Source organism: Cajanus cajan, chromosome 10, assembly GCF_000230855.2.
Source record: "Cajanus cajan strain Asha chromosome 10, NIPB_CcT2T_4, whole genome shotgun sequence".
Taxonomy (NCBI): Eukaryota; Viridiplantae; Streptophyta; class Magnoliopsida; order Fabales; family Fabaceae; genus Cajanus; species Cajanus cajan.
In genome coordinates, this window is record NC_138526.1 from 48,858,996 (window position 1) to 48,870,986 (window position 11,991).

Below are 11,991 nucleotides of genomic sequence, written 5' to 3' on the forward strand. Positions count from 1 at the left end.
TAAAATTTAACGTAAAATATAAGTTATTTAATAGAGTAAGTTTACCAAGACTTATTATAGGAGTAAGTTGATCTCTTATCTCATATATATATATAGAGAGAATTATTTTTATGTCAATTTAAATTAATGAAATGAAATATCAATAAATAAAAAATATTTTTAAATGTAAATTATTTATGAAAAATCTAAAATACAATTGACATGTTTAAAAATATTTATATATATACTTATTTTAAAAAATAATTTATATATTCAAATATAATATTTTTATGTATAAATTATTATAAATTTTTATTATATTATATATAATAAAGTTGTGCATTGCACAAGATAAAATACTAATACTATTTCTAAATTTAAATTTGTTAATTTTGATTGATTGTAATATGACTTATTTTTTTTTATAATACTAATATTATTTTTAAATTTAAATTTATTAATTTTGATTGGTTTTAATATGAATTTTTTTTAATTTATATTTCAGGTAGTAATTTTATCTCCAAAGATAAAAGTAATATATTGAAATAAATTATCAGTGATTAAGTAAATTATATTTTTATAAGTAATATAATGTGAAAAAATATAATGTTAAATAGCATATCAATTGCTAACATTTATTTATTAAAAAATAAATCAGTAGATTAAAAAGTAAGGATAATATTATAATAATAAAATTTATCATTCATAATATATTAAAATTAGAATTAAATTTTAAAAAATTACATATAAATATCTTAATTATATAAAATTTAAATTATCTTATATAAAATTACTAAATTATATGCCTATAAAAATTAATTATCTCAATTTAAAATATATTTTTTCTATCTTAATTAATATTATATATTTTATTAATTATTTTAACATGAAACTAATTAAGGTCAATATTATTAACGGGATTTGATATAATATGTAAAATGTTATAAGTTTAATTTTTTTATGAATAATATTTATTTGTTAGTAGTTAAAAATAAAATTATATTTCATAATAAATTAATTTAACATGAATTTAAAACATAATTTATATGTTAAAAATGTTTATTGATTATGATTTTTTAATAAAATTAATTTATATGTTTAAAATAAATATTTATTTTAAATTTTAATTATAAAAAAATATTTATCATATTCATTAACGTGAACTAAAATCTTTTCTTTACCAAAAAATATTCCTTTACAAAAAAAAACTAAAATATTTAATTTTTAAAATATATTAAAAAAAGAAAAATTACAAATAAGAACCGTGCATTGGGCCTGTTATTATAGAAGCCCACATGTGCCTAATAATCATTGAACAAAAAAACTACATAAAAATAGTTCAAAGGTGAGAAAAGGAGAGGGAACATTTGGCGCCAATTTCTCATCGTTCTATTCTAAGCACCGTTCTTGCACTCACTTCTTCTTTCACCAAACCCTAAATAGTTCCACTCTCCTTCAATTCTTCTTCCATCAATGGCTGCAGCAACTCCTTCCAAGTCTTTTCAAACTCCCTCCAAACCCAATCTACGATCCCAATCCAATCTCAAATCTTCGCCTGTTCTAACCCCCCTCACACCACAAACCCTACATCTCCGCAGATCCGTGCGCGCCAAGTCCCTCCTCTTCGATTCCCCTAAACCTCCGCATGCACCTTGTGAAGTCTCACTCACAACCCCTAAGCGGAAGACTCGACGATCGATTGATTATGTCGAAGAGGATTGCAGCAAAAACAAAGCCACAACCCGCACAGTTCCATCCGTTAATGCAGCGAAGAAGAAGAGTGGGAAGCGTTCAATTGAAACTTCCTTGGCTCCGGTAACGCCGGTTTCATCGGCGAAGGGGAAGAGGAAGAGGGAGGGTGAGGAGAGTGTTGTCACCAGAGCTAAAAGGGGAAAACCAGAGAATCGGAAAGGGAGTGCGAAATTGCCTGGGAGGCGTGTGCATTATAAAAAAGTGGTTTACGATGGAGGCGAATTTGAATTGGGTGATGATGTGTATGTGAAAAGGAGAGAAGATGCTACCTCAGATGCTGAAGATCCGGAAATGGAAGAGTGCAGGATGTGTTTTTTCTCAAATGATGAGGTGATGATTGAGTGTGACGATTGTTTGGGTGGGTTTCATTTGAAATGCTTGAAGCCACCGTTGAAGGATGTTCCTGAAGGGGATTGGATATGTGGGTTTTGTGAGGCTCTTAAGATGGGTAAGGAAGTTCAGTTTCCAAAGCCTCCCAAGGGTAAAAAATTGGTTAGAACTATGAGGGAGAAGCTTCTTTCCAGTGATTTGTGGGCTGCGCATATTGAAAGGTATGCATGTCTTTTGTTGTAGAATGACACACTCTTTCTTTTGTTGAATACTAACTGTGTTGGTGTCAATTGGGCACGCGAGTAGCATATGGAAAGAAGTGGATGGCAACTACTGGTGTCGGGTGCGGTGGTATACAATTCCAGAAGAGACTTCTGTTGGGAGGCAACCACATACTCTTAAAAGGGAGTTATATCGAACTAATGATTTTGCGGACATTGAGGTACTGGGTGTTAATTGTTTTGGTTGTTGCTTACGTACATAGTAAAATGTTAACGTGTGTAAAGGTTTTATAGTTGAACTTCCTATTTATCAAGCTTGATTTTTAATAAATTGATTCTACTGTTTTTTTGTGGTAATCATTGAAATCTTTTGCTACATCTATCTGGCTTGAATCCCCTTTTCTATATTCAAGTCTAGTTAGGAAAAGAAAACTAAAGCCATCTAGATGTACTGGAAGACAATAGAACTATTCTTGAATTTAATAGATAGTATCCATTGATAATAAAGACTGATTGCATATTTTGATAGATGATTCCACTATTAATTAATTTAGCTTTTTCTTTAATCATGTATTTACAAATTGGCCCAATTTCATTTGCCTTTATGAATCTTATCAAACCTTTACATCATAGGGTTGTTTGAATTGTTTTCAATAATAAGAAATGGAAGTTCTATTTTCATGCTAACCTGGTAAGTTAGAATATAATGTGCAATTCCACACCCATGTTTACTTAAGTAGTCAGAAAATAAATTGAACTAATAAATTTCATCATCTTGCTCCTGGAAATTTGTTCATTATTTGTGTTCAATTATATCATATTAGAGACCAAACAAAGGAAAATTGGGAATACAAAGTTATAATAATGAAACAGTTTGTGCAGCCAATGCTTATGTTATAGGATGATAAGTATGGGTGCTTTCATGGCTATTTTTAATATTTCTATAGCCTCAGGCATACTGTTTTATGTACTAGGAATTTATCCTCCTTTACTTCATCATAGTGCTCCCACATTTACTGCAGATGGAATCTGTTCTTAGACATTGCTATGTCATGACCCCAAAAGAATATGCTAAAGCTAGCAATGAGGGAGATGATGTTTTTTTATGTGAATATGAATATGACATCCAGTGGCACAGTTTCAAACGGCTCGCTGATATTGACAATGAAAGAGAGGTAATTGTGTCACAATATCTGTAAGATCCTTCTTATTATAGAAGTAAGTTAACCATTGAACAGTGGCAGTATTGATGAGGTTATTCTTACATGGTAGAATGACGAAGGGACTGACAGTGACGAAGACTGGAATCTTGACAAGGAACCAGACTCTGATACAGATGAAGATGTTGAATATGAAGAGGAAAATATTAAAAGTGCACAATCTCAGCCATTAACAAGCCATCAGTTAGCTGCTGTATGGATATTATTGTTCATTTGTCATTCATTTTCTGTTTTTGGTATTAATGATTTTTGACAGAAAATAAATATGTAATTGATGCAGAATCTGCACAAGGGACGGTTCTTTGGGCTTCAGAAGATAGGTGCAAAAAGAATTCCACAGCATGTAAGGTGTCACAAACAGACTGATCTTGAAAGAGCAAAGGCTACACTGCTGTTAGCATCGCTGCCAAAATCTTTACCTTGTAGAAATAAGTATGTTGAACTTTGAACATGATTTTAATTATTTCACATATCTCTGAAGTTAATAATCAAAACGTGCTTTTATTTAGAGAAATGGAGGAGATAACTGCATTCATTAAAGGTGCTATTTCTGACGATCAATGTCTGGGGCGTTGCCTCTACATTCATGGTGTTCCGGGAACTGGCAAGGTATTGTCAGTTGACCTTCTATATTGTTTCTTTAGTCTACTATCCAATAAGGCTTTAACTTAGCTATTATGGAGCAAGTCTTGCGTCTTAGTGCTTTTATCCATGTGTAACTGCAGACAATGAGTGTACTATCAGTAATGAGGAGTTTGAAGTCAGAAGTTGATGCAGGGAACATCCAACCATACACTTTTGTGGAGATTAATGGTCTGAAATTGGCAACACCAGAAAATATTTATAGGGTAAAGTTAATGAAGTATTTAGTATTTTTTCCTGAGTTAGTTTAACCATATTCCTTTGTTACTTTCTTATGGTTCTGATGTTCTTTCAGGTCATATATGAGGCATTAAATGGACATAGGGTCAGCTGGAAAAAGGCTCTCCACTTGCTAAATGAGAGATTTGTAGAAGGAAAGAAAACCAGAGAAGAGGCTGACCGGCCATGTATTTTACTTATTGATGAACTTGATCTTCTAGTAACCAGAAACCAGTCGGTAATCTACAAATCCTTCAACTGGAATCTTGTCATTAGGTCCATACTCTTTAAAATATTCATTTTGTGATGAACTTTTCCTTTTTTTCATAGGTTCTGTACAATATTCTTGACTGGCCTACTAAGCCACATTCCAAGCTAATTGTCATAGGTAAGATAATTCTCTTTTAAATTATGTTTTTCAGTATTATATTCTTCCAGTGTGCAGAAGTAATATAAAATCTTGAAGACTCCATATGATTATAACAACTTGAAACCTGTGGACTGCTAAAACTTATTCTTCAGTTATAATGTAATCAATTCAGGGATAGCAAATACTATGGATCTTCCAGAGAAGTTACTCCCTCGTATATCAAGCCGAATGGGCATACACAGGCTTTGCTTTGGCCCATATAATTATCAACAGCTTCAAGAAATCATTTCAAGTCGCCTCAAGGGGCTTGATGTATTTGAAAAGCAAGCTATAGAATTTGCTTCAAGAAAGGTTAGTCTCTATGCCATTATGAAGATTGATTTCCCTGACAATTTTTTGGTGTAATAGTTCATTCATATACGTTCAAAATTGTGTTTGATTATTCAGGTTGCGGCAATCTCAGGAGATGCACGTCGTGCTTTGGAGATATGCAGACGTGCAGCTGAAATAGCAGATTATCGTATGAAGCTAATTTCAAATCCTGATTTTTCTACTTCGGGTATGTGAATGCCTACAAATTTTACATGTCATCTCAGTAGAAGGGTTGGGTGGAGGGGGGAGGGGGATGGAATCAAGAAATGTTTCCTGCCTTTTGACCTTTTCATAATTAAAATTTGTTGTGTGTGAAATGGTATCATTGGTATGTTTCCTACTTTAGGATATTATTTCAATATTTCTTACCATTGTTTATGACGTCAAGGAATATCTCTTTTTAATGTCAAATGTCTTTTAATTGTATTTGCAACTGCAGATGGAAATTAACAGTTCAAGATATACTTGAATGCTTGATTTCGGTTTGTCACAGGCATATACTTTGCATCTTAATTTTTTAATCACATTGATCATTGATCATATACGAGAGAAATAGCATATGACTTTCTAATGCATTGCTTGATGATTGCTGTTCTATCTTCTTGTACAAGCTAAGCTTTATATAACATTCACTCCGTCTCATATATTATAGGGATAACAAAATAAAAAGTTTCGTTTGTTTGGATTCTGCTCCGAAATTGCATGTATACTGGTGCTTGATATTACCATGAACTGTGTGGATGAATTCCTTCTGACTTCTGAGGTGGTGCTTCTGGTCACTAATTCATTTGCTATGCTCTATAGGAAAAGGACTTGTTGGTATGGTAGACGTTGAAGCAGCCATTCAAGAAATGTTTCAAGCACCTCATATTCAAGTGAGTTGAAAGTTGCGATGTGCTGGTTTATTTTTGAATGCTTGAAGTAACACCTTTTTTACTGAATGGTAGATGTTCCCATATGGCTTAGACAGTGAATGAAATCTTGAGAATAAGCTAATAGTGATGATGTTGCTGAATGATGTAACTTTGATATGCACTTAATAAATTGCAAACGTGATCTATGTCTTAAATTGAGGACTATAGCATGAACGAAAACCTTTTTCTGTTTTATATGATCGTGGCTCAGAGTTATCTAGAAACAATACAAATGCTGTTTTAGTTCGTGTCTTCGTGATACTTGACTGATAATTTTTGGGACCAGTAGTCGTAGGGCGCAGTAAGTAATAATAAAATAGGAAATCAATGTTATCACTGCCCTATACATAGGCCATATTTTCCTCGCAAAATCCATGAAATTTAAGTATTTGATACAATCGCAAGCACCTCTTATACATTCGTTGATCTGGCAGAACGATGCTAACATTTTATCCCAGTCTTAGACTTATCCCGTTATTTCTTTTTGAAGATGATGAAAAGCTGTTCCAGGCTCAGCAAAATTTTCCTGACAGCCATGGTGCACGAGCTTTATAAAACCGGAATGGGGGAAACCACTTTTGAAAAGGTCAGCTTCTGAAGTTTCTTCTGTTATTTTGTTCTCGAGTTGCATTCAGTAGTGTTTGTTCACCTTTAAACCCCAGTCCTGAGCCCTTCACCTGACCAGCATTACAGGAAGTTTTATTTATGCATGTCATGCATATTTGACTAATATTTGCCTTTTACACGAATAGAATTCGTTGGAAGCTAATTTGAACTCAGTATTGGTTTACCGGTAAACCTTTAAGGGAGGCTATGCTCTGCCATGCTATCTCCTCCCCAAAACGTATATCATGAATATTGAAGGTAAAAGGTTGATTTGTATTGCCGGCCTGACGTACGGTTTTACTTTAAATGCAGTTGGCTATGACGGTTTCACGTCTCTGTACCAGCAACGGAGAAGTGTTTTCTGGATATGATACTCTCCTGCGAGTTGGGTAAGACTTCTAATTTCTAATGTTTTCTTTTCTTCACGGTCTGAGATGATGTGACTGTAGAAAAAATGTGGGGGATGTTGTGTTTCTACTCGAAATAGCATTGATATGGGAAGAGAATATTGAACTGCAGGCATGGCTAAGGAAGTGTTTGTGATCCGTGCTAATAACATGCTATTTGATCTGATGTTTTTATTACTTTTTTATTTGCAGCTGTAAGCTGGGTGAATGCAGGATTATTTTATGTGAAGCAGGTGCCAAGCACAGGTTGCAGAAATTGCAGCTTAATTTCCCGAGGTTAGTTCTCAAAGCCCTTATTAGCTCTTCGGCTGATTCCACAGAAACAAATGATGGGATTATGAATAGTGCCTTCAAGTTCAATACCCAAACTAGTGAATCATTCTAAGAATCATTATCCTGCCGTTTTTATCTGAACACGATTTTGCTGTCTTCTGCATGTGAGCCACAGTTGTATGTTTAGATTCAATCTGGTAGTCAGTTATTTCAAGTTTGGTTGATATGTTTTAAGACAACCAGGTCAAAATTTCAAGTTACTAACTTTCCCTATTAATTTTTTTTTTCAAAATTATTTAATATTTTTAGTTCAGCTTACATTTGCGACAATAATTTATTTTTGATAAGTTCTCTAAAATAATTGACAAAATTATGCAATTGTTTCTTCAAAATAAACTGAACCAAACCACAAGCACAGCGATGATGTTGCCATTGCACTGAGACCTAAATATCTTATCTATTTACTTTATTTACGACCTATGTATAAGCTGATTCCACCATGGATTTGACTGGTTTCATTTTACCTTTTTGGCAGTGATGACGTGGCATTTGCGCTGAGAGACTGCAAAGATGTAACTTGGTTGTCAAAGTATCTGAATTAGGAATCAGAATTACATTATGTCAAACACACCGAGATACCTGGCGAGAAGGAACAAAAACTAAGCCCCAGTAAGAGCTAATGAAAGAACAATTTTGCCCATAACTTTTCTTTTTTATATTCTTTATGACTTGCATGATTTTCATCGTCTTTAACACTTTAAAATAATATATCATTTGGTGTTGCATTTTTTGTTCAATGAAAAGATAATTCTCTTTAAACTTTTCCTTGTAAAATTATTCTGAAAAAGTTAAGCCGAAAACTAGACATGAACAAGGGATGAGCGTTTATATCCAACACGCGTGATATCCAACTCAAATGTTCAAAATCGACCTAACTCAAATGGAAAATCGAAGAAAACAAAAAAATGATAAAAAATAAAATATTAGTGGTTTGATTTTTAATTTTCTTAACTGTATTATTTGGTTTGCAATGAGAGTGTGAGACTGATTCAAACTAAATTAAATTGTACTTATATATAATTTTTTAAAATGCATAGTATATAAATTGAAACATAACATAAAATGTACATTATAATGTATGACTCATAAAAGGTATTTTATGAAGTTATAAACTACTAAGTTGTTTAAATGTACATTGTAATATATTCAATTTAAAAAGGTATTTTTTACAAAACTATAAACTACTAAATTGTATTTTAGTACTTCACCAAAATAGTAATATAAAAGTTGGTACTAAGATTATTGAGTGACGATGTTTTCAATATTTAATTTAAAGATTTGTATACTTTTAATTTTAATATCAATTTTAAATTAATAATATAATATTATATATTTTAATTAATTTTTAAATAATATATTTTTAAAATCTCTAAAATCGAAGTAAACCAAATCGTGAAAGAGTTGTTTAATTTGGTTTGATTCACATATAATACATTCAAACCAAATTACATTGAATAACACTTAATTTTTCGTTTATTCAAATCACTTTTATGCTAAAAGTCGAATAGTATTGCACCATTGACACCCGTAATATTCGATGTACAGTAGTATCACGTAATACGTATGGCGATTCCAGAAAGTCAATTCTGGTCGAGTTTGGTTCACAATTCTAAATGAGTAAATTACCATTTTATTATATATAAATATAGTGCTTTCACATTATTTAATTATATTTTTATCCACAAGTCACATTAATTCTTGAAGCTGTGAAAATAGTTAAGTTATTAGTAAGAAATCAGGTGATGAAAATAGTTAAGATGTATAGAAATATTGAAATAACTAGTGGATAAGGATTTCACATTTCTTTTATTTATCTACCAAACATAATTTTTTTTAATTAATTTTTTCACTTATTTTTCTCTTTTTCACTCTATTCCTTTTTCTTCACCAAAGAAAGGATGAAAGTAGAATCCACCAACCATAGTTTAAATAAATATTTAAACAATGAAATAATAATATTAACGTATATACTTGGACCAAAATAATAGTAATCAAGTTAACAAATTTATATAAAGTAACTATAAATTTTACTCATTTTAAATTCAACTGATCATGGAGACCCAAAAAAGAAAGAGAAAAAAAGGTTCAAGTTTCTATGCTTTATAAACATTATTAATACTTGTCAATGGTTAAAATAAACAGATAATGGGATCGATTTGATCGAATAGTACTTATCGACCTATCTATATTCTAGCTTTCATTCTTTACACCAGCAGAGTTGTGTTCAAGAAAAAATGTATTGGGATCAAGTCAAGTATTAACAAGTATTTAAATTTAAACCTATGGCGGCTAAATTTATGGCTGCAGTTGCAGAGTATTTTGAATATAATGCACATAATTGATCAGGCAGTACAAATAGATCTTAGGCTTGCTGTAAGGATGCTGTACAGGTTTTTTGCCAGAGTGACCGCCCCAAAATGGCACTTCCATGCACTGAGAGGTATGCAACATTTAACCTAGAAAGGCAATCATGGATCGGTCAGAAACACATGAAGAGAAGCCAATAAGCTCATGTAAAGCAGGGTCTGTCCCAACTTTTACAAGAAAGGGGAAAATTACTTATCAACATCAGGCATTGTCACGGGATCATACAATTCCTCCCTTTGTTCCAATGTAGGCACAGACATACCCGAAAGGTCTTGAGCACCTTCAACCTAAAAATAAACAATCCGTGTGCATGAGCAGCCCAAAAAAAGTATTCTCTGCATAATATGTAAACTGGAGTTAACATTAAATAGTTTACCTGTTGGGGGTACAGTGCATAGCCAGCATATGCACCATATGCATACAATGAAGGATCTTGAGCAGCCCCATAAGCATAGGCTTCATAACCCTGTCCATGCCCATAGTAAGAATTCCATTGACTTGGATCCATCTGCGGTCCCCAGCCACGAGGTAAGTCCTAGAACAATTTTGGGCCAAAGTTGTGTTAGCGCAAATACAATACTCCATACATGAGTTATTTGTTGAGCTAATCAGAGATATTAAACTTGTTCACGTATAACCATGAATATCAGTAACTAATATTTTAGCAGTTGTAATACACAAGATAAATATTTAATTTTATATAACTAAAATTTAAAATGAACAAATACTACGGAATATATAAATTATATTGTATATTACAATTAAAATTCATAATGAATGAACCTATTAATTACATTTTTGATTTATGATAAATAACTTATATTGTAACATGAGGTCATTGTTTAAAAAAATATTGAATTTCAATTTAGATATAAAGATAAAAAAGGATAGATTGAAAGAGATAAGTAGTTAAAAAAATATTAATAATATGGACAAAGATAAAAGGGAAGTGGTTTGAAATGGACAAGAAATGATTTTTTAGGCTGATAGTTAAATCAAATTAAATTTGATATTGAAATTAAGAATATATTTGAAAGGAATAAAAAATTAAAAATAAAACTAACAAATATACAAAATTAATTAAACTAAAGCTTGAACGAGTAATTCACGAGATGAATAGCTCATGAATAGCTTAACTCATTTACCCCCTCACGTATTCAACAATAGCTCCCAAAAAGGTATCCATAAAAGGGACAAGGATTTAGATTTATAAATATAGGAGCAGTAGATGCTTAGGTAAAAGCTATAATAGAAGTTCATATTTGTCATATGGGGGGTTCTAAATGGTAATTGCTAATGTTCAAAAAATATATCAATTTTCCGCTTACAAATTTGGTGAAACACTTCTTTGTCATCCTCCAACTAATACTCTCCCATGTAAGATCTACATTACTGTTTAAAGTCTTAACATCTTAACAGCCATTTCTACACATGTTTTGTACAATATCATTTTTTTTCCTTCTATTAGTCCATTTTAAAAGTTCTCAATGTCTCTCAACATCCTCATGTCAAGCGTATCATCTTCACAATCTCACAATTGTTCAGGAGAATCTAAAACCACATCAGTGTGCTACATTACCAACCTGAAAATTCTGGAAGACTAACAATATAACACATACCGTAAAGTTCCCGAAACTGAAATGCATGATGAAAAACATCTAAACCGAAAGAGGCCATTTCTAAATAGCAAAATCACCTGTCTAGCTGTTAGCGTCCTACCCCATGAAATTCAAACCACTTGTTGGCCTATCATCTTCCCCTGCATCTTCTGCATGGCTTCCTCCGCAGATGCTCTGCACACACCAAATATGAGAAAGGTAAACAAACAACCAGTGTGTACAGTATAATAGAATGAATAAATAAATAAAAAACAAATCAAAGCATTAGCGCATGTTTGGCTCTACTTCCATGATCCATGTTAGACAAAAATCACATCCAAAATTAATGTAACTCCAAACACGCTCTTAAGATACATAAAAAAAGTAGGCCACATCAAACTCACTTCCCTTGACAAGCAACATGCCAAAATAAATAAATAAAATGCTTAAAACTTAAAAGGGTTACTTGGGGTATAAAAAAAACGACCTAGCCCCAAATTGAACAAAACCAGACCCTTGCCAGCCTGGATTTTTGCAGAAACAATCTCTCCAAATTGCAGAAAGTTTTGCTTCAGCTCCTCCTCTGACACATTAAGATCCAAATTACCAACAAAAATCTGCAGCATAAAGCATGAAAGAGCAGCACACACTAAACACAAAC

The 11,991-nt window shown here is 32.2% G+C and overlaps 1 protein-coding gene, 1 non-coding gene and 1 pseudogene across 3 annotated transcripts; 2 read left to right on the plus strand and 1 right to left on the minus strand.

The window, feature by feature from the left end:
- Nucleotides 1–1,321: 1,321 nt before the first annotated feature.
- Nucleotides 1,322–8,090, plus strand: LOC109805908 (origin of replication complex subunit 1B). Its single transcript, XM_020368194.3, has 16 exons — nucleotides 1,322–2,282; nucleotides 2,368–2,503; nucleotides 3,305–3,457; nucleotides 3,555–3,695; nucleotides 3,783–3,934; nucleotides 4,012–4,111; nucleotides 4,228–4,350; nucleotides 4,440–4,601; nucleotides 4,694–4,751; nucleotides 4,906–5,084; nucleotides 5,181–5,292; nucleotides 5,910–5,980; nucleotides 6,510–6,605; nucleotides 6,938–7,014; nucleotides 7,225–7,308; nucleotides 7,841–8,090. Exons 1-16 carry the CDS (start codon nucleotides 1,453–1,455, stop codon nucleotides 7,905–7,907), a joined length of 2,541 nt encoding a protein of 846 aa, XP_020223783.1. The 5' UTR covers nucleotides 1,322–1,452; the 3' UTR covers nucleotides 7,908–8,090.
- On the plus strand, nucleotides 3,365–3,442 carry LOC114916416 (small nucleolar RNA snoR28). The gene has a single exon (XR_003804866.1). It is a non-coding gene; the product is annotated as a small nucleolar RNA snoR28 (small nucleolar RNA).
- A 1,290-nt stretch (nucleotides 8,091–9,380) lies between the features above and the next one.
- On the minus strand, nucleotides 9,381–11,956 carry LOC109805456 (polyadenylate-binding protein RBP47B'-like; annotated as a pseudogene). The gene is made up of 5 exons (XR_014429993.1): nucleotides 11,818–11,956; nucleotides 11,429–11,525; nucleotides 10,109–10,267; nucleotides 9,925–10,019; nucleotides 9,381–9,821 (listed from the first exon to the last, which is right to left on the minus strand). The product of XR_014429993.1 is annotated as a polyadenylate-binding protein RBP47B'-like (transcript).
- Between the last annotated feature and the right edge of the window lie 35 nt (nucleotides 11,957–11,991).

What these genes read in the sequence shown, in the direction of transcription:
- LOC109805908 (XM_020368194.3), top strand. Translation starts at nt 1,453, where the DNA reads ATGGCTGCAGCAACTCCTTCCAAGTCTTTTCAAACTCCCTCCAAACCC. An exon ending in TCCTGATTTTTCTACTTCGG is followed by an intron (nt 5,293 to 5,909) that starts GTATGTGAATGC and finishes TATGCTCTATAG; the next exon opens with GAAAAGGACTTGTTGGTATG. An exon ending in TTCAAGCACCTCATATTCAA is followed by an intron (nt 5,981 to 6,509) that starts GTGAGTTGAAAG and finishes TTCTTTTTGAAG; the next exon opens with ATGATGAAAAGCTGTTCCAG.